Here is a 25,723-nt window from a genome sequence, read left to right as displayed (position 1 = left end):
TGAATGACACGAGACTTCCTAGCATCTATTCTTGGGTAAGATGAGGTTTTATCCGAGAATAGGTCTTTAAATTTGTCTCAAAGACGCTGAGATTAAAACCTATGCAAATATTAAAGACGTGAACTTGTCTTCAAGCAACTTCATAGGTTTTAAGCCTTTGAGCACACTAACTCGGATTTGACTGACTCTGGAATGACTTGAGATTTGGTATGTCCTATCGTCAAAGCGATTTCAGGCGTTACATGACCTTTTTCAAAACAGGTCTTTCAAAATATTTGAGGTACAAAAAGAGGTTTTCCTCTTGTTTTCAATAACTTGATCCTGTCTCTGGCTTCAAGTTGCTTAGAATGATTTCACACTAATTAAGACTTGAGTCTTAATTTGAGCTGTCTTCAGAAGGATTTCTAGATTTCCAGCAACACATAATAAAATTAAATGTTGATTCCGTTTTTGATTTGCTTCAAGGGTTTCAGACTTAACTTGAAAAAACTTGAGACTTGGATTTTGCTCTTTCAGAGAGTCAGGCTTGAAATAGATGTGGGCTGACACCCAACCTGCCTCAAAGTTCTATAGACTTGTCTGAAAAGACTCAAGGAATTTAGACTTTCTTTCAGCTGATCTGATCTTTCTCAGTTCTTGATGTCTAACAGATTCCAATGAACTACCTCTTAAATGTTAACTGATTAACATCATCACTGTGTCACCATTCAGGCCAATGTGTCTATGCTGATAAATTTATGTAAATTAATCCCCAAAGCAGACGTTCTGCTGGGCTCTGACATCAGTCAATTTGATAGCAAACGTCTTTTAATGCTCTACTGCACAGGCTGTGCAGTACCAACGCATTTCTATGGACCTTTGCTCCCTCTTGTCCTGTTTAAAAGCCCAGTGCATGTGCATTTCAATGGTCACTCTGTAGAGGGAAGCTCAGCATACAAATTAGACTCCGGCTGAGTGTTTTTTGCAGCTGGTTAAAGTAAAGAAACACTTCTACAATCATGACTACTTTTGATGATATCTTAGAAGAAGCTGGGAAGTTTGGCCGCTTCCAGAAGCGTATCTTCATCCTGCTGTGTATGGTGTCCATGCCATGGGCAGGTGTGTATGTCGGGATAGTCTTCCAGGGTTTCACCCCTGATCACTGGTGTCGAGACCCTGCAGTGGTGGAGAGGAGGGAGGCATGCGGTTGGAACCTGGCAGAGAGTCGCAGGCTGACAGTACCTGTGGTCAACAGCTCTGGTCAGCAGAGCAGCTGTGAGCAGTACGAGGTGGACTGGAATGCCACTGAGCTCACCTGTGACAATCAGGAGCTGGAGGACCTCAGTAGAGCTCCCACAACCAGCTGCAAACATGGCTGGGAGTACGACTACGAGGGAAGACGGTCTTTTGTTACTGAGGTGGGGAACAAGAGGTCACAGCAAACACACACAGACAAAAAAAACAAAAAATAGACAAAACATTTTTTGAGTAAATTCTGTGAATTTAACAGCATGATGCAGCTTGGAATATAGAAAACAGAAATAATGATTTGTTTATTAAAAAGGGGGTCATTCCATCTCGACTTTCAGGAATATTTTGTTTCTTTTGCACATTGAAATCTGAGGCAATGTTTCAAAATGAAAATCTCAAATACTATTAAAGATTAAAGCCTGGAACTGAAACTTGGTGCAGATGCATCAAAAAATGTCTGAGTGTTGAATAATTAAAATATGAAAAAAATTCAAGCCAGCCTGTAAAGTCCCAGACTAATAATAAGATATTTATATTTGTCTATATTTAAAATATATTTATTTAGTTGGAGTTTTTTTTAAGTTATTTTATTGATGTTATAATTGGGGTAAAATTGAGAAAATCTAGAAATATTTTTCTATTTGGATTAAGTCTACTGCTGTTGTTGTTTTTGTGGTGCAGCTTGTCATATTTGCTTAATCCAACGTGAAAGTTGAATGAAAATTGCATTTTCTTCATTTTTGAGAAATAATTTGAAGTAAAAAAGATTCTGCATGTTTTATTTTTGCATTATAGTGAAACATAACTATATATATGTCATTCAGAAATTGTCACAAATGCTGTTTTGCAATGTGAGTTTTGTTTTATTATTGGGTGCTCAAAGACTTTACAGAAAAATTTTCAGGCTTTTGTGTTTAATAGATTTTTTTTTTTTTTTTTAAAGAAAGTGGGTTTACTGACTTATTTATTAAAAAACCCATCTATCTTGTATGTGCAGATAACGTTTCACAGTGAGCGTTCAACTATTCTGCCGTGAAGTTTCATTTTTCACTTTATGTTTTCCCAGTTTGACCTGGTGTGCTCGAATGCGTGGTTGGTGGACATGTTTCAGGCCACTCTGAACGTGGGGTTCCTGGTTGGAAGCATTGCTATTGGCTACCTGGCTGACAGGTTAGGCTACAATAGTCCTTATTGTGACAGTGATTAAAAGTTGACTCAAAATACATTAAATTGCCTTCTATTTATAATTTTTTCTTGTTGTTTTTAGCACTTACACGACCAAATAATTGACATTATATGAGACAGACTTACAGCAATGTGGTGGTGTTGATGTTTGACTTCAGGTTTGGCAGGAAAATGAGCTTCCTCATATCCAACTTACTGAATGGGATTGCAGGGATCCTGGTGGCCATGGCTCCAAACTACATATCTTTACTGGTTTTCAGGACTCTCTATGGGTTTGGAGTGAAAGGAGGCTGGGTAGCTGGATATGTGCTGAGTAAGACCACCTTATAGCCTTTACCTTTTCAGTCTTTTGCTTTTCACCACAGTCAATCAAGGATAGTCATTCTCCCTTTGTGTTAATCTCAGTGTACACAAATTATGTGCAATTCAGTGATGGCTACAGCATGGGACATTTGCAAAATAGTCCTCTATGAATAGGAGTGAATGCAGCTTAAACAACTAAAATATTTATGGCAGCTTTAGATGTAAAAAAAATCTCTAATTTTATTTGAGTTTTTTGGAAATAACGTATTTTCAATGTATCACGGATTTTTACATTGAAACAGAGTTTTTCCTTAAAATGCTGCCATTCTGCTAATGCTGACACAATCTCATGATTGTATAAGAAGTTGGCTGAGGTGGTCAAAGGTAGCTGTGGTTCATTTACACGCCTGAAATCAAAATGGAAAATGGCATAAAGTGGTGCTGTGACATCCAAAATACTAACAAGTCAGATTCAACCAAACTCACCAGCTTTAAAACACCAAGACAACAACAGTGAAAACTTTCAGCTCGATGCTGGCATAACTGCGTTTGTCTTTTTTAATGTGTATGTGGAGCCCTCATTACATTTGAATCTCAGATTTCACTTACCTTAATTTATTGTCTATAGTTTTGGCTTATGAATAACATGTTACACAGGTAAGTACATTGTACGCGTCAACATCCAAACACTACAAGACACTGCAAAGTGTAAAAAAAAAAGTGTCCGTTCGTTGGTTTATTACATTTGCTTACTCATTTGATTACTTAACTCATTATTACTGATCCACATCTTCCTCTATTCATCTCAGTCACAGAGATCGTGGGCGTGGAGTTCAGACGTACAGTCGGAGTAATTTACCAGATGTTCTTTAGTGTCGGCATCCTTATCCTCCCTCTGCTCGCCTACTATATACCAGACTGGCGCTGGCTGCAGGTTGTCATCACCATCCCCTACATCCTGTTTCTGTCCTACTACTGGTAAGAGAAACCACAAGCACATACAGCAGTATGTGAGCTGAATTTTTATTACCCATCTTTTAACTTTTATTTGACATATTTATTTGGGCTGTGGCCAATTTCAGTGACGTGTAGGTGATTTTAAAATGTTAGAAATTCAAGTTAACATGTTGAGCTTCAACGGTCAGTTTGGTCCCTGTGAAGTCTGCGTCTTGTAGTCATTTCCAACAGAAACATTTTATAAAAATGAGTAAAGTCTTCTCACTTTTGCTAAAAAAACCCCCCCTTAATCTAGTTATTACATATTAATAAATTTTAAATACAGGTTTAGAATAAAAGTTTTTCCTCTGTAGTGCTAAGAAGGGTATATTGCACCAGAAATACTGCAGAGAAAAGATATTATTACCTTTAGTTTTGTGCCGCTTAGTTAAACTGTGCACCTTTAGCACTATATTTGATCAGATGCTACACTTATGTGGTTTGTCTATTTTGCCTGTTCTTTCTTTGTATGACCCATTAGACCTTAAAATATACTTAGAACTCAAAAATCTATTTGTATTAGTGAAAAAATAAAACACACCTACTGATAATTTATCATTATCAATTTAAAAAAGAATTTGTACCTTTAAATAGTTTTGTACTTAACACCAGATTTGCTGTTGACATTTTACATTTTCAGGTTCATCCCAGAGTCTCCGAGATGGCTTCTCTCTCAAAACCAAAACTCCAAAGCAGTGAAGATCACAGAGGACATGGCCAAAGAAAACAAGATGACTCTTTCCAAGAACATCGAGGTAGCCATTGGACACAAAATCTCTGCATCTGTTACCTGGAATCAAATTCTATCAGCATATAACATGACAATTTGGAGTCTAATTCATTGTGACTTATTAATTGAGATAAAACTTACATTTTATTTATTTTAAATAAAGATTCAATTTTTTAGCACACACGTGTGCTGGTTTAATAGCTCATTTTCAATCTGATAGCAGCAACATACCATAAAAAGTTGGGACTGGGTTTCTCACTTACCTTCTAATAGCAGTCTGTAAATGTGTGAGAACTGAAAATACCAGTTCGTGGACTTTTGGGAGAGAAATGTTGTCCCATTTTTGTCTGATGAAAATGTAGCTCCTCAACAGTGCTTGTTGTGTTTTTTTTATGTCATGATACACCAGATGTTTTTGGTTGGTGAAAGGTCTGGGCTCCAAGCAAGCCATTTCAGTACCTGAACTCTTCTACTTTGAAGCCATACCGTTTTAAAAGATGCAATAAGCGGTTTCAAGCCTTCCATGAAAAAGACATGATCTGGATTGGAGTATATGTTAGACTGCATTATTTTTTGTGAGATTTTTTTTATGGAGAAACATAGTAAATCATTCTAAAGCTACAGTGGCTTGCAAAAGTATTCGTCCCCCTTGAACTTTCCCACATTTTGTCACATTACAGCCACAAACATGAATCAATTTTATTGGAATTCCACGTGAAAGACCAATACAAAGTGGTGTACACGTGAGAAGTGGAACAAAAATCATACATGATTCCAAACATTTTTTACAAATAAATAACTGAAAAGTGGGGTGTGCGTAATTATTCAGCCCCCTGAGTCAATACTTTGTAGAACCACCTTTTGCTGCAATTACAGCTGCCAGTCTTTTAGGGTATGTCTCTACCAGCTTTGCACATCTAGAGACTGAAATCCTTGCCCATTCTTCTTTGCAAAACAGCTCCAGCTCAGTCAGATTAGATGAACAGCGTTTTTTAAAAAGCAGTTTTCAGATCTTGCCACAGATTCTCGATTGGATTTAGATCTGGACTTTGACTGGGCCATTCTAACACATGGATATGTTTTGTTTTAAACCATTCCATTGTTGCCCTGGCTTTATGTTTAGGGTCGTTGTCCTGCTGGAAGGTGAACCTGCGACCCAGTCTCACGTCTTTTGCAGACTCCAAGAGGTTTTCTTCCAAGATTGCCCTGTATTTGGCTCCATCCATCTTCCCATCAACTCTGACCAGCTTCCTTGTCCCTGCTGAAGAGAAGCACCCCCAGAGCATGATGCTGCCACCACCATATTTGACAGTGGGGATGGTGTGTTCAGAGTGATGTGCAGTGTTAGTTTTCCGCCACACATAGCGTTTTGCATTTTGGCCACAAAGTTCCATTTTGGTCTCATCTGACCAGAGCACCTTCTTCCACATGTTTGCTGTGTCCCCCACATGGCTTGTAGCAAACTGCAAATGGGACTTCTTATGGTTTTCTGTTAACAATGGCTTTCTTCTTGCCACTCTTCCATAAAGGCCAACTTTGTGCAGTGCACGACTAATAGTTGTCTTATGGACAGATTCCCCCACCTGAGCTGTAGATCTCTGCAGCTCGTCCAGAGTCACCATGGGCCTCTTGGCTGCATTTCTGATCAGCGCTCTCCTTGTTCGGCCTGTGAGTTTAGGTGGACGGCCTTGTCTTGGTAGGTTTACAGTTGTGCCATACTCCTTCCATTTCTGAATGATGGCTTGAACAGTGCTCCGTGGGATGTTCAAGGCTTGGGAAATCTTTTTGTAGCCTAAGCCTGCTTTAAATTTCTCAATAACTTTATCCATGACCTGTCTGGTGTGTTCTTTGGACTTCATGGTGTTGTTGCTCCCAGTATTCTCTTAGACAACCTCTGAGGCCGTCACAGAGCAGCTGTATTTGTACTGACATTAGATTACACACAGGTGCACTCTATTTAGTCATTAGCACTCATCAGGCAATGTCTATGGGCAACTGACTGCACTCAGACCAAAGGGGGCTGAATAATTACGCACACCCCACTTTGCAGTTATTTATTTGTAAAAAATGTTTGGAATCATGTATGATTTTCGTTCCACTTCTCACGTGTACACCACTTTGTATTGGTCCTTCACGTGGAATTCCAATAAAATTGATTCATGTCTGTGGCTGTAATGTGACAAAATGTGGGAAAGTTCAAGGGGGCCGAATACTTTTGCAAGCTACTGTATATCATAAAAACAACCAGAAATACTTTTACTATGTCATGTTATGTGAATGATCCTGCAGACCCTGAAAGATGATAACGCAGACTCCACCACCGCTTCCTTCATGGACCTGATCAGAACGCCAAACATGCGAAAACACACTTTTATCCTCAGCTATAACTGGTAAGGATTTAATTAAAGCAGGACACAACTGTTATTGTAAATGAATCCTCTTTATCCAAAAATAAAAAAATCAATTTAGGATAAAGATTCAAAGTTTATGAGATGTTTTTTCTCCCAGGTTCACCAGTGCTGTCGTCTACCAGGGTTTGATCATGAGGCTGGGCATTCTGGGAGGAAACGTCTATATCGACTTCCTCATCTCTGGCTTGGTGGAGTTTCCCGCCGCCTTCCTCATCCTATTCACCATTGAGCGCATCGGCCGACGCCTCCCCTTCGCCACGGCCAATTTTGTAGCTGGAGTCTCCTGTTTCATCACTGCCTTTATTCCTGACAGTGAGTGATTTTTCTTAGTGCTCTTGAACATTAATTTCCAAGTTTTCTTTTAATGGTTCTGTCTGTTCTTGCAGGCATGTTTTGGTTTAAGACGGCAGTGGCATGCATCGGCCGATTGGGGATCACGATGACCTTTGAGATGGTGGTGTTTGTTAACACTGAGCTCTACCCGACGTTTGTCAGGTATAAAATGTATTGTGTTTGGGATGAACAGGTATAATTTATACATCAAATAAGGTAATCAGTAAACAACAGTAAATTCTGTGTCTAACAAAAGGACATCACAAATCACTAGTAGATTATTGATAGAACTGTGCTCACAGTAAAGCTTAGACTGCTGCCAAATCCGTTTGAAGCTGTACCTGATAATATGAGTGTGAAACTGATCAATATATGAACTTTTATCCTTTTCATTTATGTCACAGTTTCAGAACCTGTCCAAATCCAGCTGTTTTTGTATTTGTATGTAGATAACTAATGTAACTGTGGATATTTAGCCTTTTAAACATGTCTTCACATCAAAGGTTTAAAAAGTAAATATACTTTATTTTAATAGATTAAAAATAATGCTGTTTTTATGTCTTTAGGAACCTGGGAGTGTCTGTTTGTTCCACTCTGTGTGATGTTGGAGGCATTGTGGCTCCATTCCTGCTCTACAGACTGGCTGTGATCTGGCTGGAGCTGCCACTCATCATCTTTGGTGGGTTTTCTGAGAGTAAAAGTCAGATAAATGTGACTATCAAAGCTTAAATGCATTATTGAATTGTGTTGTGTAGGGTTTCTGGCTTTCCTGGCTGGAGGTTTGGTGCTGCTGCTCCCTGAGACCAGAGGCGTACCACTGCCCGATACCATCGACGACATTGAGTTCCCAGAAAAGTGAGTAGTTAGTGCAGTAGGAAAATTAAGCCCCTTTAAATCACGTTATATCTCTGCTATTGTATCTATAGTAAGTACAGATTGAGAGACTTTTTTTTTCCAACACAGCACATTTAGTATTTTTGCTTAAACTGACTAAAACAAGTAATCAGTTATCAGAAAAGCTGTTGATTTATTTTCTGATTGACAATCAGATTTATGAATAATAATGCATGGGTGTTTTAGACTCGTAGCTTTGTAGTTGATGTGCATAACGCGACTTTGTGTTTTCAGAGCAAAGGAGAAAATCGAACTGAAGAACCAGCAGATGGTGAACCTGCTGCCCAACTACCCAAATATAGCGTCCAACAAAGATCGGGCAACTGTTTAAGCTCCTTTGCACACCAAAGTATTTATTTATTCTGTTTAACAGTGTTGCTTGTGGATATATTAGTTACTTCCTTGATTTTTATTTTAGGAGCCAATTTTAACATTTTCTCAGTTTTTCTTTGTGCACAGTGTTTAGTGTTTAGACTAACTTGTGTCTTTTTATGGAACCATGTCATACAGTTATTAAAGTTATCTTTAATACAACCAAGCTTCAAGTATTTTCATTTAAAACGTTTACAGTTATAAGATTTAAAGTGAACCTATTCTGCTTATTTCCACGAGTGGTTGTGCATGGTTCACAACTCAGAGCAACATATAATTAATGTTGTCTGTCCTTCAGTTCAGGAACTTCTTGTTGTGAATTGATAGCGCTAACCATTGCGCCATCATCTGGGCCTTCACTTAATTAATAACCTCAGTAAACACTTTTCATATGAGTTTATGTTTTCAATTGTCTCTTTCAACTCTTTTGTAAGCTGATGTTAACCTTACAAGTTACAAATGATCTTCTCATGGCCTCTAACAGTGGACTCATCTCTGTGCTTGTCCTGTTAGACCTCAGTGCAGCTTTCAATACTGTTGATCATAATATTTCATTACATCAATTAGAGCATGCTATTTGTATTACAGGTACTGTGCTGCAGTGGTTTGAATCGTATCTATCTAATAGACTCCAATTTGTTCATGTAAATGGAGAGTCCTCTTCACACACTAAGGTTAATTATGGATTTCCACAGGATTCTGTGCTAGGACCAATTCTGCTTAAATTATACATGCTTCCCTTAGGCAGTATCATCAGAAGGCATAGTATACATTTTAACTGCTATGCTGATCACACCCAACTTTATCTATGAAGACAGATAACACACACCAATGTCTTAAATGTCGTAGAAATGTCTTAAAACTAAATTAAGTCACACACAATCAAGTAGGAAACAACAACTGAATCTTTATCTTGTATTTCACTCAATGTAACCACAAAGAAGTAGATTTGTAATGCATTTTCTGTAAAGCATGGCTTCTAAAAAAATGTTTAACCTGTTACAGAAACATTTTCATTGCTTTTAAAACCAGTAAGATGCTCTGCTTTTAGTCTATCCACTTCAGGATAGAATAGAAAACCGAAAAACTTCATGTCATGAAGTCAATCATTGCCAGAGCAGAACAATATATACAGGTTAAGACATCCTCAGTAACCACACTGCAGATGATAACTTTTAGTTGGCTTTGATGGTTGTGTCTATCCAGTCCATAAACTTAGACACTCGGGCGTAGACACCAGGTTTCATGGCATTGGCGCAGCCCAGACCCCACGATGTGACACCCTGCACGACAAACTTGTTCTGGTCATAGCACACCAAAGGGCCGCCGCTGTCACCCTACAGGAGGAGAACACATGTGTAGAAATAACTACAGTTTTTTGATGTGATTATGTTTAAGTGAACAGCTGCTGAAACCAGCCTAGAAAAGAGTAGGAAACACGAAGGAAGTTGGGGTTTTCTGCATTATTGTGTAAGCAATAAACTAGTGCTTATTTGCCAAATAAACAAACTATTTGCAATATTAAAAATCTCTTTCTTAGAAAGTAAACATTTGTGTTAAAATGATGGGGCTAAAAGGGAGAATGGCTCAGGAAATAAGCCAAATACATGAAACTACAAAAACAAAACATTTGTATTTAGTTATTTCCCATCCATTTTAGAAGCAACACAAATTTTCTATATCTACAGTCCACACTGTAAATATTTGGGCTTGTTTTTCCATGTTTCCATGTTTAATGAATTCATGTTTAACGAATGTGTATGTTTAATCAAAATATGTTTGTGCCAGTACTGAAAGTGATGTGTGCTGTTTAGCCTTTTTAACAAACAATAGACAAAGTCAAGTGTTTACTTAAATCCTCAAGAGTGTTGATGACACTCTTTGCAGCCATGCAAATAACCTTTGATCTTTGTCTTTAACTTCTGCTCCTCGGGTTGTTTGTAATTCTCCAACATTTCTATAATAATTTTCTGGAAAGAACCCCAATAACTCTGACAAACCAAAGCACTTCCTCTGTGAACTTTTGCAGAATCACTTGACAAAAAATGTCTGATCTTTAATCTCCCAGCTCAATAGTGAAAAGTCTGTTTGTTGCTGGAGTGAAATTGATGTTTGAATGACACAAATAGCTGACCACTGCATTCACCAAAGTGAGTGTGCTGCTTTCTGTATGCTCCATCAAAGCAGCTCTTTCACCTCACACACTTGAAGAATTTTCAGTATTTGAAACTGCTTACCTGCTGAGTGCTACATGTGAGAAAGGACAGCTGTGAAAAATAGCCCAAGCCGGTTCTCCCCAAATGATCTTAAATTCATGTGTAAGAAAGCAAATTCATAATATTTGATTCTTATATTTTTCATTTGCATAGCCACATCTTTACTCCTCATACTGTTTGACAACTTCACCTTGAAAGATGTCAAACTATGAGTGAGCTCTTTATAATTTTCTTTTTCAAGAACAACATATCCCTGCAACAAACCCTTGCAACTGGGTATGCCATGTTAAAATTGCCATTTTTTCCACACAGTTCTTTCTATGTTGACGTAAACCTATTCATATTAAAGCTACGACTTGGAATGTTAATGTGCTCAGAAAATACTTACTGTATAAACTACATATGGAAGAACAGATGTAAGAAGTTAAAACAAGTATGTCTAGTTTTAGCTGGACTAACAGGTTTTATTTAATATAATTAAACATTCGTATCAAAAGCATAAATTACCTGTTATACAATCAGATTTTTACAAGTATCGGATTATTGTACAGTTCCACATGTAAGTTATTTGATTTTGGTCATTTTATCTGTAAATTTCACAAATGTCAAAGCACCTTTGAGTTTATATTAAATTACATTAATGGGTGGAGAATAATTAACTGTTTGAATTTACTATAGAAACATTATTACTTATTCTGTTTTAACATTATTACTCATTATTACTAAATTCTGTGTTGAACTGTTGTAAACAAATAAAACATTTATGTATCTGATTCATTTTTTCAGTCATTAGTTTCTGGAAATCTATTAAAATATTTCAGGTCAGTAAAATGAAGTAAAACACACACATTTTATAAAACTTTCCCCAGTTTTCATAGGTTTGTGTTTTTCATACCTGACAGCTGTCCGCTCCTCCCTCGATATATCCAGCACACATCTCGTTGTTTTGAACTCTGCCGTTCAGGTATTCTGGTAGATTACACACCTTGTTCTCAATAATAGGAAAACCCTCTTCTTTCAGGACGCCATCGCCTCCTGTACCTGCCGACACACCTGTGTGCAATTACCTTCCTCCTCCTCAACACCATCGTCATAAGATGTGTTGCAATACATGTACAGTGGAGTTTCTTGTGTTATAGAGCACTGACAATTATTTACAGTGTTCAAAAAGTTTTAAAAAACGTTTACAATTGACCAAAATGCTACACCTCCCTGTCCAAGATGTAATGTGTTTAATTAACAAAGAATCATTAATTAGAAATTATGTTCAAAAATAGTAATTATTGCTGGTCGATATAGAGAGCCACAGTAAAGCTTATTGATCAAATTCTGCCATTTGCTGGTGAAAGGTTTTCATTACACGCAATGATTTTCCTTCTGTGTCAATCATCTCTACATTAGCATTTCTAAAGTGTGCGAATGAGTTTATCAGCTTACAGTGTATCATGAGTTGAAAAGCAACTGTAAAAACATTTCAAACATTTAAACATTTTCTTTACATCAAGAACAAAAATGCTAGAAAAAGATGTGAATGGGTATCACTATAGCACTAATACATCTTTGTTAGGAAAAAAAACTAACTTCAAATGAAACAGAAGAAAATAAAACTTGTGAAACAGTGGTTATTATCAACAAGCAAATCCTGCCTACTTGATGTCCCACCTATGTTTATGAGGACCAGATGTGGCTTCAACCAAACTTTGATTAAAAGCACATAAAAGTGTGATTTGTATCAGTTTGTATCAGTCAGTTTTTACTCTGTCATTACAATAATATCCACAGACATTAACAAAAGCACACATCTATGTGACGTACCTTGAGTCTCACCCCATCCAGTTACAAAACACTCTGCTGTACTGGAAACTATATAGTCCTTTTCTGGGAGACAAGCTGGCTGCACGTTATCATTTATTATTGCAGGGCTGAAAGAAATGCAAATATCTTTAATGGCATTCACAAGATCAAACTCGTGTCAACAAGTTACTTATTTTTCTGCATACTCAGTTCCAAAACGGTTGGGACACTGAGCCAAATGTAAATAAGTTAATATCACATAATATAATATAACAATTTTAATGCATGGGTGTTACCATTTTATTGCTAGTATGTATCATATTGTTACCAGTTTGTCACTAAGCTATTGCTAATTGGTTTAACTCATGGGGATAATTTTGCTCCTATATTATTACACAATTACATACATTTTAATGTAATATTATTCCAGTATGATTACTCTTCATACAAGATAACACTTTTACATTACTTCCACTTTATTGGCTACTTGTTTCCACCTTATTACCCCAATATTATGATATTATAAGCAAGCTGTAATAGACGGTGCTACCCATTCACGGCTAATTATAGATAAATTTGACTGATAGCACTATTGGGTTTTTTTTTTCACACTTTCTTTTAATAGATATTGTGATAATTGTAATATCAGATGGATAACTAAATAATTAATAGGCAGTATCTGTATGCTGGATTGAAGTATGAGAGCCTGTTTTCTAACAAATCTGGTAGCTGAGTCTCAGTGTTAATACTTTCAAAAACACATATTTCATCCATGTTTCAGTCCTTCAGGTTAGCTAAGATCAAAGTTCAGATCTGCACCAAGTTGTTTGTGTAATATCATTAGTAGCTGACCCAGGATGATTAGACCCATACTGACCTCTCTAGTTTAAGCAGAGCAATATCTGCTCTGTTTGGTCCCATTACTATTTTCTCAAGTCTCCTCTCTTGTTTCGATGGCTCATTGCCTCTCTCCGTGTGGATACCCAGGAATACCTTGTAGGCTGAAGGCCGGTTGGAGCTGGTGGAATAATCAATCACTGTTATTGCAGAATTTGATTTTAATTGTTAATGGTGGTCCTGTTCTTACCTCTCGAAGCAGTGAGCAGCAGAAAGGACCCACTGAGGGTCGATCAGAGTTCCTCCGCAGACATGTTTTCCTATACTAGTAGAAAGAGAAACAGATGTTTGTTTCACAATGTACAGACGAGATGCAGCAGCAGCTTGCTTTCAAAACAAATGAACTAAAAAGTGAACAGACAAACAAAACCCAGGCAAAAATCAATATAAAATACTGTAACGTATCGCTATTAACATTATCGCTATTAACATTATCGCTATTAACATTATCGCTATTAACATATTTTTCTCATAAATGCTACTGATATATCAATGTATTTATTTCTATAACAACAAGAACAAGTCTTTACAGTATTTACAGTTAAACAGTCAAAACTATTTAAATTACTCTGTACATTTCTGTCAAGGAAATTCATGTTATATTATGAATGTAAGTCCTTTTGCTGTTATTTTCTTACCTGGTTCGGAGGCTGATTTGCCAGGGCCATGAGTGAGGATTCGACACACAGCCGCCGACAAGACGACTAAAACAACGTTTTGGTTTGATTACTGGTGTTCCGCACTTCATTTCAACTATAAAGTAATAGTTCATTGTCATGAATTCTCAGAAGATGAGTGAAACAAAAACACTGAATTAGTTTAAACTTTATAGCCTCATTAGCAACAAGCTAATGGAAAAGTTTGCACAAAAATAGGTTTGTTAATCCATTTTACTCAGTAAATGGATTTTATCTGATATCTCTAGCATGTCTTGGTTAGCTGAACAATAATTCAGCAGCACCGTGTTACAGGTATATTGCCTCACAGTATCAAAGTCATGTGCTGGGATCCATCAGCTGGCTGTGTGAACATGTTCCATTGCATTTTAGGTTACTGTAGATTTAAAAGACTGGACATCTCTATGTGGTAATCCTGCACTTTTTACCCTCTGAAATCTGGGACAGGCTCCAGTCTCCACACATTATTGAGAGATTCTGCTCTTTTGGTTTGGCTTTGGCTCTTATGGCCTCATTTAGCATCACCCTGTGCATTCTATTTAGGTCTAATTTAGCAAATATGAATGGTTTGTGTTTTTGTAAGCATTTTTTTTACTGTTAAATTAAGTCTTATTTTTGTGTATTTACCACTACTGGGGAGAACAAACATGGACAGAAATGTTTTGTTTTCCACAGTGGAAAATAGCTAGAGGTCAGTGGGTATCATATCAGTCAAGTTCTAATCTGTTTGTCTGGGGTGATTTGTTTTGGTTTGAATTGAATTGCAAAAGGCCATGGTACACCTGCAGCAGAAGTACAGCTGCACAGACTGTTGAACAGTTCTGAGAAGTATTTTTAGGTTTGTTGTTGATCCTGCTCTGATGGATATTTTCATTTGTGTACCTGGCCTGTATCACTACACTCACTGTCTTTAGAAAGTCTGCCCCCTACTGTCTTTCCCATGATGGTATGATTGTAGTGTGTCCATCAAAATGAAGTCCCACCCCTGTCTGCATGGATTCTCAGCAGCGCTGAACAGGATTTGGCTCTCCCAAACAAGGAGTCAGCTCTTCACATTCACTTACTGTCATTTGTCTTTATCTTTAATTATCTGAAGTCCAAAGAGAAAAAAATATTTATTACTAGCTGCAAAGAGGTATTAGTCCTATTTCCACTTCTAAATAATTGGATTTATAGTAGCATGACAGAGCGGTGCACCATAGATAGAGACAGAGATTTTTTTTATTGTTGAGACAATGTGTGAATATCTCTGACCAAAACAATATTTGTTTGATAGTTGCTAATCTCATTGAACTAACTGAGGTATTCACTGTTGTTAACATGGTTAGAATACCAGAACACATGTGGATAGAATCAGACCCACCATAGAGTCCAGTGGGTGACACAGGTGGAGATGAGTGAATGGAAAGCAAGGGTTACTACAGTCTGCAGTTCAGACTGAGCATCAGTCATGCTGATAGAGTGGTTAAAAAGGTTGGTAGATGGTAACAAATTAAAATAAAACACACTGAATTTGAATGCCAACACAAACAATGTTCATATACCACAGTCAGGGATCTGGCAGTGTTCCCATATCCTGTCCCTATCAGTAGTGTAGCACCACGGTCCACTTATATCGTTGTCTGGATTTCTGCAGCTCTGATAGTGGACAGAGGAGTTAGGAGCTGCAGAAATAAATTCTGTTCTTACCACAAAGTTTTTATTGCAACACCTACGCACTTACATTGCCTTCCAGACCCTTGGTGGGGTGAGTCTCTGGGGTGAAGCTGATGTGACTGTGAGGAGTCTGAGAACTCCACGCCTGGCATGTCACACCATTTGCAGTAACAGAGGTTGGACCTCGGTATGTCGCTCCATTTCCGATCTTGCAGTCTAAAACAGCAGCAGCGAAACAGGGGAAGTGAATGAAGGGTCAAACAAACTGGCAAGGAAGCACAACATGTGACACTCAAAGTTGATTCACCTTTTTCCGGTGGAGTCTGGATGGCAATGAAGGCGATGTGTGGCTGAGGAGAACTGACTTCTGAAGGTCTGACAGAGCATCTCTTCAAGTTGCAGTGCTCCCAGCGGACTGCGGGGTCTGTAGTGAAACACCAGGGAGCTTGGTCCCCATCAGGGTTCCTGCACAGATTCCCTCTGAGGTCCCTGTTGTAAAAAAAGAGCTCCTGAAACTTTAAGACATCAACCTATTAAACAAGATATTTTAGAGTTGAGCCCAGAGAGGGGGCTTAATAAATAGATGGATCTAATTGGGGTTGGAAAGATTGTTTTTTGTTTTTTTGCCAGTCAGAATTCTGATTACTAAAATTGTTCAAAAATTAAAATTCATGGATTTTACCACATAGGTTTAACCTCCTAAGACCCGAACTCTTCCACGACATGCATTTTTAATTTCTCTTTGATATTTGGGCATATTGGGGCCCAATGAATGTAAAAACAAAGAATTACCAGATTTTTTTTTTTTACCTTATTTTTGTTTTTAAGAAAAATAAGAGCCACATATGAGGATATTCGTTTAAGTGGATATCAGGCCGATGCAGAGCAAAATTGAGTATTTTGGTCTAAATAACCCAAAATGTGATGTCCACATATGTGGACGGCAGGTCCTAGGAGGTTAAGGTACATCTTCAACATTCCAACATTCTTCTTGTATGTAGTGATGAATTCCTGGTTCATGCTTGTGTTAGAATATAGTTTTTTTTCCCCCTCTCAGGGTTAGCTGTCCTATCCTCTTGTGTCATCCTGTTGTGTTAGCCATAAAAACTGAATGTGTTTAATGCTTACGCATCAGGGTAGGCTTCTGGTGTTTTGTAATGTCTGTGAGGAGTCATGGAGCTCCAACTTTGACATCTTTTTCCACTGATGGTCTCTGATGTTATGCCCCGATAATTGAAACCGTTCCCTTCATAGCAGTCTTCCTCATTTGGGGGGATCACTGGATCACCTGCAGCAAGGGATATTGAAAGGGGGGAGATTCACTCATTTTTGAAACACAAGGACGAGATAGGTTAACTAACATTATACCTTGTGTGCGTGCAACCCCACACCGTGGCACGTTGCAGTACTCCCAGCGTTTGCCGGGGTCAGTTGTGTAGCACCAGGGCATCAGTTCATTGTTGGGGTTACGACAGTAGTTATTATCCAGACCTCTGAAAAAGAAGACGAAAACATGAAAGCCCATAAAAACATATTTGCACTGAAAAAATAATCTTGAACAGATTTCTTCTTTCTTTTCTCATATTTTTCTCATAAATGCTACTGAATAAATTCAATGAACATTTCACATCAGCCCATCTAATGTAAAGTAACATTAAACTTTTTCTTTTTTGTTCTTTTTACATTTCTTTATGCAGTGTTTACTTAGTATAAAAATTATATCTCAAATATGATGCAAAGAATGACAATTCGTAAACAAAGTTTATTTTCTTTCATTTATACATAGATATGTTTGGTAATTAACAGATGTAATTATTGAAGTTTTCATCACAAAAATGCCAAGCTATATAAATGCTTTTTGTTTTGATTTTTAGAATCATGTCTGCAAGCATTAGTAAGATGACATCATAACGGCAACATGTGTCTGCAGAGTTGTCCGCCATATTAGATTGTCACGGGCTGGGTCTGTGACCCAGCATTTTGTGTTTATTTTCTGTATTGTTGACTTATGTTTTTACTGAAGATATGTTTAGTTCTTGTGGCTTCTACTATTTGGATAGGTTTGAGGTTCGTTGTAGCATGACATTATTTTGTTAGATTCATCTAGTTATCTTAAGCTCCTAATTTGCTTAGTCTTTAGTTCTGTTTATTAGGTCACTTTGTGTCATCACCTTCTGTGTTTAGTTTATCTTGTTGGTTCATGTCTTAAGCTGTCATGTTTCATGTCTGCGTGGTTCATGTTTGTCAAGCTCATGTCGTGTCTGCATCCTGTCACGTTTCCTGTTTATTTTGAAAGTTTTGCTTCTTGTTCTGTGCTTAGTATACATTTCCCCTGTTGTGTCATTATGTGCATTTGTGTCAGCTGTTTCCTCATGTGTTTCCACTTCCCATGATCACTCCCCTGTGTATTTAGTCTGTGTTTTTCCAGTTGTTCGCCATTGCGTCGTCTGTTACCATCCCTGTCACTTTAGCTACACGTCATGATTCATAGTTCTCCAGACTCTGTTTCTGGTCATGTTCATAGTTATCTGCTCCTGTCGTGTTTTCGTAGTCTTTCATGTACCAGTCCAGAATTCTGTTCTTTGCCTTTTTATGTCGTGTTCATAGCTCATAGTTATAGTTCAAAGTAACAGTCTTAGTAATTCATAGTCTTTAGTTGTTTCCAAGTTTAGGTTCTTTGTTTAGGTCATTGTCATACTTTATGTTTGGTTATTGTTGCTTTACTGTTTACCGGCCCTAATAAAGGTTCGCTTTGAGTTCAGTAAAAGTTTTGCCTCCTTTGTCTGTGTCCGCACCTGGGCCCTCCAAACGCCCTCCACACAGTCTGCCACGGCAGCCCGTGACATTTGATGTGTTGCAACTGTTGATAACTGACGCTCTCTTTTACACTTCACATTCAGCAACTGGTGAGATCTGGTGCTCAATGCAAGATCTGGTCTCATGGGGTGAGGATAATAATGACAAAGGTATGGATTAGCCCAAAACTACACAGAAGGAGCTTGTTAATGATATGAACACAGTTGTGACTACAATCACAAAGAACACTGTTGACACAGTATGCTGGAATGTATTGAAATTTTGAAATGCCCAAGAAGGCAGATGTTCAGGCCTATCTTAAGTTTGACAGTGAATCTCTAAATGATTAAATAAGAAGAAGAATTGGGAGAAAGTGCTGTGGTCAGATGAAACCAGTCTCGAGCTCTTTGGTATCTTTGGTATCAACCATGAGTATGACCCAAAGAACACTATCCCCACAGTCAAGCATGGCGGTGGAAACATTATGCGTTGGAGTTGCTCTACAAGATGACTTCACCACACTGAGCAGCCAGTGGACAAGGCCATGTACCATGCAAACCTCATCCCCTTAGGCAGAAGCTATAAAAAGCTATCAAAATGTAAATTGGTCTAGTAGAAAAAGACACGACTACTCATGAAGACATACAGTGGCTTGCAAAAGTATTCGGCCCCCTTGAACTTTTCCACATTTTGTCACTTTACAGCCACAAACACGAATCAATTTTATTGGAATTCCACGTGAAAGACCAATACAAAGTGGTGTACACGTGAGAAGTGGAACGAAAATCATACATGATTCCAAACATTTTTTACAAATAAATAACTGCAAAGTGGGGTGTGCGTAATTATTCAGCCCCCTGAGTCAATACTTTGTAGAACCACCTTTTGCTGCAATTACAGCTGCCAGTCTTTTAGGGTATGTCTCTACCAGCTTTGCACATCTAGAGACTGAAATCCTTGCCCATTCTTCTTTGCAAAACAGCTCCAGCTCAGTCAGATTAGATGGACAGCGTTTGTGAACAGCAGTTTTCAGATCTTGCCACAGATTCTTGATTGGATTTAGACACCAGACAGGTCAGGGATAAAGTTATTGAGAAATTTAAAGCAGGCTTAGGCTACAAAAAGATTTTCCAAGCCTTGAACATCCCACGGAGCACTGTTCAAGCGATCATTCAGAAATGGAAGGAGTATGGCACAACTGTAAACCTACCAAGACAAAGCCGTCCACCTAAACTCACAGGCCGAACAAGGAGAGCGCTGATCAGAAATGCAGCCAAGAGGCCCATGGTGACTCTGGACGAGCTGCAGAGATCTACAGCTCAGGTGGGGGAATCTGTCCATAAGACAACTATTAGTCGTGCACTGCACAAAGTTGGCCTTTATGGAAGAGTGGCAAGAAGAAAGCCATTGTTAACAGAAAACCATAAGAAGTCCCATTTGCAGTTTGCTACAAGCCATGTGGGGGACACAGCAAACATGTGGAAGAAGGTGCTCTGGTCAGATGAGACCAAAATGGAACTTTGTGGCCAAAATGCAAAACGCTATGTGTGGCGGAAAACTAACACTGCACATCACTCTGAACACACCATCCCCACTGTCAAATATGGTGGTGGCAGCATCATGCTCTGGGGGTGCTTCTCTTCAGCAGGGACAGGGAAGCTGGTCAGAGTTGATGGGAAGATGGATGGAGCCAAATACAGGACAATCTTGGAAGAAAACCTCTTGGAGTCTGCAAAAGACTTGAGACTGGGGCGGAGGTTCACCTCCCAGCAGGACAACGACCCTAAACATAAAGCCAGGGCAACAATGGAATGGTTTAAAACAAAACATATCCATGTGTTAGAATGGCCCAGTCAAAGTCCAGATCTAAATCCAATCGAGAATCTGTGGCAAGATCTGAAAACTGCTGTTCACAAACGCTGTCCATCTAATCTGACTGAGCTGGAGCTGTTTTGCAAAGAAGAATGGGCAAGGATTTCAGTCTGTAGATGTGCAAAGCTGGTAGAGACATACCCTAAAAGACTGGCAGCTGTAATTGCAGCAAAAGGTGGTTCTACAAATATTGACTCAGGGGGCTGAATAATTATGCACACCCCACTTTTCAGTTATTTATTTGTAAAAAATGTTTGGAATCATGTATGATTTTCGTTCCACTTCTCACGTGTACACCACTTTGTATTGGTCTTTCACGTGGAATTCCAATAAAATTGATTCATGTTTGTGGCTGTAATGTGACAAAATGTGGAAAAGTTCAAGGGGGCCGAATACTTTTGCAAGCCACTGTACCTTTTAACCTCAAAGACACTAATTCTGTTTTTAGATCTCCTCTATTATAAATAGGGTCAACCGTGACACTAACACCTAATGAATTAACTTTATTTAACTACCTAACAAGGGTCAACTCTCAAAGGTTCTCTACAAGATATTCCATGGAGTTTCCACCATGCTGGATCGGTGCTTTACCCTTCGGAGTTCCACACTAGAGCTGAAAACTATTGCCAAAAACTGCAAAGTGAAAATTCCCACTAATATTTGGTTCGCCACGTTAGGATGGACATTAATTCCTGGATACAGCTCTTACTTGCAAGGGTAGTTTTCTGGGGACTGGTTGTGTTTATGTGGCACCTGAGCCGACCAGCTCTGGCACGTTTTGCCAGACTCAGTCACAGCAATTGTTCCTCGGTATGCTACACCTTCCCCGGTGACACAGTCGACCTCTGGGACAATGGTGGAAGGTTCAGCAGCTGAAGACGGAAGAAAAGATGAATTTTATGTACAATCCAGAAAAAAAAGAAGTGAAGCGTATTCTCTGTATTTACTGTCTTTTACACTTTCTTACAACTTCATTTACATAAAGTCTCCTTTAGTTCTATTCCGTTTCTGTTATTCATTTTACTTATACTTTTAAGTAGTTGCTGGCAGTGGATGATGGTAGCTTGAGTTTATTTGAATATATATATTTCAATGTTTATTCAACATGGATTTCTGAATGGGTTGTTGTGTTTTGTCTACAAGCTGCTGAATTGGGATTTTCCCATCAATAAAGAACCCCTGAAATAAATGTTTGAATGTTTGATTGCCTGCTTAAATCTGCACCTTGATTGAATTTAATCATGGTACTTAAAATAGCAGGTCACTATAACATTAGTTGAACTTGAATAAACTGAATTTAAATACTTTGATGCCTGTAAATAGATTGAGCAACAAAAACTATGAAGTTTGAAGACTTACTGCAGCGCGGTATGGAGCAGTAGTCCCACCGTTTGGATGGGCTGGTGGTGAAGCACCATGGTCGGGGATCTCCATCTGGATTTCTGCAGTAGTTCTCCTCAAGATACTTTTCTGGTAGACTGCACAGAGTATAAGAAGTATCCAGAAAGTAATCCAGAAAAGGCTCATTAAACTCACAAAGGTTTTGCGCTTACCTGCTGGGATGGTAGTCATGGTTGTGAGGTTTCTGAGAGTCCCAGCGTTGGCAGGTCAAGCCGTTTTCAGTGGTGGAGATTTTTCCTTTGTAGTCCTCACCATTGCAGACCATACATTCCTCTGGGAAGGAAAAACACTGATGTATCTGATATGCTGGGCCATGGATAACAGATAATGTTGTTCCAAATTATATATTAGTATATCACAACACCTGCTTATTTCTCACAGATGAACTCCATTGAATGTTCTAAAAACCAAATGAAGATCATTGAATGTAAAATAGCTGCTAGATTATAATTAGATACGTATGTGGGGGGGGGGGGGACCCAAAACAAAACAAACACACAGAGTTTTATGAATCTTACCAGAGCAGCTGGGTACGTTGCAGTGCTCCCAACGCTTCTGGGGGTCAGTGGTGTAACACCAGGGTCCCCCTTTGTCCCCATCAGGGTTTCTGCAGAAGTTGGACTCCAGATCTGCTCGTGGGTGGCTCTGCGGCGTGAAACTGCAGCAGAAACATTAAGAAAAATTTCACAAAGCTATAAATATTTCATCAATAAAATGACTTATAAAGCACTGAATGGACAGGCTCCAGAATATCTGTCTGACTTACTGCAGCGTTATATGCCCTTTAGAGCTCTTAGATCAAGCGATCTCTTGCTCTTGGCCACATCTAAGTCGAGACTGGTTCACAGAGGTGACCGGGCGTTTGCGGTTGTGGCGCTGAAAATGTGGAATGACTTACCTCTCCACATTAGAAAGGTCCCGACCGTCAATCTTTTCAAATCCTATCTTTAAACATATTTTTACTCATTGGCTTTCAACACTGCATGAGAGTTACCATCTATCTACTTACTCATCTGCTACCTGGTATTCGTTATTTGTTACTGATGTCATTTGTTACTGATGTCATTTGTTACTGTGTAATTTTTATGTTTGCGCAGCACTTTGGCCAACATTTTGTTGTTATTAAATGTTCTATAGAAATAAAATAATAACAATATTAATAATAATAATAATAATAATAATAATAATAATAATAATAATAATAATAATAAAAAGATAAGAAATGATTAAGTAAAATCGGTTGAATACATACTTTGGCCTGTGTGGGTAGCTTGCGTCCCATCTCTGACAGACCTGTTCTGATTTTGTTCTGGACTTTGTTCCTCTGTAATCTGTTCCTATCCCATTTGCGCATTCCAAGAGATATTCTAGAAAAGAAAAGAAAAAAGAAACAACAGGACTCTACTGTTGTGTTGTATTCAATCAGATTGAACCACAGCAGTGTTTAACTTGCAATCCATCTCCACTGTGTTTGCAGACACAGTCCAAACATCATTGATCTTGACACATTGGCTAAAAATTAACTACAATGTTAGATAAACTAAAAAGATCACGCAAACCAGAGTAGAACAGTCGCCAAAGACAAAAGAAAAGAAAATGCAAAAACACACATTTCAGTCTTATATTACTTTAGAGGAATTTGAAGATCATTACCGTTTTTTTCATATAAAACTGTGTTTCTGCTGCGCATGATATTCTCTGTTTTAGAGTTTGCCGCTGCTGTCCAGCACTCTCTGTCGTTTTCATCATACATAAAAGTCCTGTTTAAAAAAAAAGAAGTACATATAGTGTGTGTGCACCGTTTAATACCCAAGATGAAAACAATTGGGAGTGTGAGGTATGAACTTACCTGCATGTGAAGAGTGTTTCAGTGTTACATTTGGCAGCACATTCGACCAAAGTGCGAACTGAATACATTCGTTTATTCAGTGAGAGGATCCATGCCCCTTCAGTTCTGGAGTAGCCCTCTATCTCAGTAGCACCAACTGCAATCATACACACACAAAAAATCACCCAAAGCTTTATATATTAACTGATTGATTTGTTAGTTTATTCTTTGCTGTTTGCCTGAACATTTCCATTATGCATCAGCTAAAGCAACAGAAAGTATTTTCAGATACACAAACACTAAAAGAATAAGAAATGAACAAAATTATTTAAGCAAGCTTCTGTTACATTACTGGGATGTAATTAAGGTAAATAGGATAAAAATTTTAAGAAAATCACTTTCTTTTTTTGATTTGACCTAATCTTGAATCAGCAAGTCTACATTATTAGTTACACTGGTGGATACTCTTATTAAGCATGTCGAAATTTTCAAATGGGGATGTCAATGTATTTACAAATGATCCTACTAAGGAAAAATTCACGCTTCCGATTCCTCTAAACACCCCGTTTCAGGAAGCTTTTTTTTTTCTTTTCTTTTTTCTATTTTTCATTCTGTATGATGGCATTGAGAGTTGATACCCCTATTTTGGTCATCACAGCCACACAGGTGTGTCTATTAGCATAGAAGCCCCACCTACCTGCACTCAAACCTTCTGTTTGCAAGAGATAGCCAATCAGATAAAAGCCAGCTAAAGCAGGTCGTTTTAGACCGTAGATGAGCTGAGAGAAATTACATCCGGCATTACATTCCATTATATAAAACATCTTTGCTTTGAGCCCACAGTTAACATCATCTATCAGTTGTAGACATCAGGTTTAGCTTTAAATTTATTATCCAATGCTGTCTGTTCTGACCTGTCTCCATTACATTTATGTGGCTGTGTGAACAAAAACTGCATTTAAACTCCTAATACATATCGATGAGGCACTCTCACAGTGAATCCAACAACTGCCTCTTCAATGGCTATGACACATTTATTAATAATTATCATTCAAAGATGAATATCTTACCACTGCAGAGCAAAGCTCCAAGGAGGAAAGCTGCTGTGTTCAGGTCCATGGTGAGACCCTAATACGATCAGATACCTCCTGGTTTATTGTTGGACTTCTTTTAGCATGTTGGGAGGACAAATAGGACAGCTCAGTTATTAGTTAATCATTGTCCTGACAAGGACAGCAAAAGGGCAGCAGGTCAAAATCCTTGTTTATAGAGATTTTGGAGCAAAGAAGAAGAAAAAAATGTGATTAAAAACACAGCATTTTAATTATTTTCTGCTGCATCGTTATGAAACACCATCAGCTGGAGTGTATGTAACACCTCAAGAATTTATCTGTTCTCAGATGTAACGACTGGCTTTTTGAACAAATTATTCTTCGGCCAATCCTGTAAAGTTTTGGAAACTCTGACTCTTCAGGTAGCACGTGAAGAAGATTATAAAGGTTTATTATCTTCTTTCACTTTCATCTCTTTGTATAACAAAATATAGGCTAAAGGTTTGAGTCAAAGCAAGAATAGTTTTGCATTTTTATCATTTTTTGTTTTGAATTCTGTTTGGTTGCAGTGTTTATTTATTCATTGTAGTTTAGTTTTTATTAATTGAGTGATAGGGTGTGACTACTTTATCACTGACAAGATGTTGCTGTGCAGCAAATGATAAATTCAAAACCCAACTCTTTCTGTTTCCTGTCTATGTCAATCTTTTCTATACAGTCTATAATGATGTGGAGTCAAAAACAGGAAGAGGCAATCTTTCTAAAACTGGCTGGATGTTAGAAATCTGTCACGGTTCTGGGTCATTTTGACCCAGTTTTTTCAGTTTTTTATATTTTGGTATATATCTATAGTATTGATTATTATTATAGATTAAGTTCAATGTCTGTCTGCCTCCTTGTAAATTGTTTCTTGTTTCCTGTTTTACTTTGGAGGTTCGTGTCTGGTGTCAGTGTGTTCGGTTTACATTTCCCCTGTCTCATCAGCTGTGATTTCTCCCAGGTGTGTTCCCCTCCTGTCTCTCATCCCTTGATTACTGCCGTGTGTATATTAGCCCTGTGTTTCCTTTGTTCTCTGCCGCG

The 25,723-nt window shown here is 38.2% G+C and overlaps 2 protein-coding genes across 2 annotated transcripts; one reads left to right on the top strand and one right to left on the bottom strand.

Annotated features, from left to right (window-relative positions):
* The first annotated feature begins 998 nt into the window (after positions 1-998).
* Positions 999-8,424, top strand: LOC134643434 (solute carrier family 22 member 2-like). Its single transcript, XM_063495793.1, has 11 exons — positions 999-1,397; positions 2,297-2,400; positions 2,574-2,728; positions 3,528-3,696; positions 4,355-4,469; positions 6,734-6,834; positions 6,953-7,167; positions 7,242-7,350; positions 7,755-7,867; positions 7,944-8,043; positions 8,317-8,424. The coding sequence occupies exons 1-11, from the start codon at positions 999-1,001 to the stop codon at positions 8,411-8,413; spliced, it is 1,677 nt and encodes a 558-aa protein (XP_063351863.1). The 3' UTR covers positions 8,414-8,424.
* Positions 8,425-9,629: 1,205 nt separating this feature from the next.
* LOC134643347 (plasminogen-like) lies at positions 9,630-24,710 on the bottom strand. The gene is made up of 19 exons (XM_063495666.1): positions 24,662-24,710; positions 23,613-23,748; positions 23,417-23,523; positions 23,016-23,130; positions 22,282-22,421; positions 21,916-22,036; positions 21,722-21,840; positions 21,072-21,234; positions 17,063-17,187; positions 16,823-16,982; positions 16,002-16,183; positions 15,762-15,910; positions 15,583-15,676; positions 14,000-14,114; positions 13,552-13,626; positions 13,342-13,482; positions 12,486-12,592; positions 11,566-11,711; positions 9,630-9,791 (listed from the first exon to the last, which is right to left on the bottom strand). The coding sequence occupies exons 1-19, from the start codon at positions 24,708-24,710 to the stop codon at positions 9,630-9,632; spliced, it is 2,406 nt and encodes an 801-aa protein (XP_063351736.1).
* Between the last annotated feature and the right edge of the window lie 1,013 nt (positions 24,711-25,723).

The sequence above is a fragment of the Pelmatolapia mariae genome, linkage group LG15, assembly GCF_036321145.2.
Source record: "Pelmatolapia mariae isolate MD_Pm_ZW linkage group LG15, Pm_UMD_F_2, whole genome shotgun sequence".
Classification (NCBI taxonomy): domain Eukaryota; kingdom Metazoa; phylum Chordata; class Actinopteri; order Cichliformes; family Cichlidae; genus Pelmatolapia; species Pelmatolapia mariae.
The sequence above is the reverse complement of the archived record's forward strand: the minus strand, read 5'-3'. Positions and strand labels throughout refer to the sequence as shown.

What these genes read in the sequence shown, in the direction of transcription:
- LOC134643434 (XM_063495793.1), top strand. Translation starts at nt 999, where the DNA reads ATGACTACTTTTGATGATATCTTAGAAGAAGCTGGGAAGTTTGGCCGC. An exon ending in ATTGGCTACCTGGCTGACAG is followed by an intron (nt 2,401 to 2,573) that starts GTTAGGCTACAA and finishes GTTTGACTTCAG; the next exon opens with GTTTGGCAGGAAAATGAGCT. An exon ending in GGTAGCTGGATATGTGCTGA is followed by an intron (nt 2,729 to 3,527) that starts GTAAGACCACCT and finishes TATTCATCTCAG; the next exon opens with TCACAGAGATCGTGGGCGTG.
- LOC134643347 (XM_063495666.1), bottom strand. Translation starts at nt 24,710, where the DNA reads ATGGACCTGAACACAGCAGCTTTCCTCCTTGGAGCTTTGCTCTGCAGT. An exon ending in AGTTTTATATGAAAAAAACG is followed by an intron (nt 23,131 to 23,416) that starts GTAATGATCTTC and finishes TTTCTTTTCTAG; the next exon opens with AATATCTCTTGGAATGCGCA. An exon ending in TGGATGGGGTGAGACTCAAG is followed by an intron (nt 11,712 to 12,485) that starts GTACGTCACATA and finishes GTGTGTCGGCAG; the next exon opens with GTACAGGAGGCGATGGCGTC.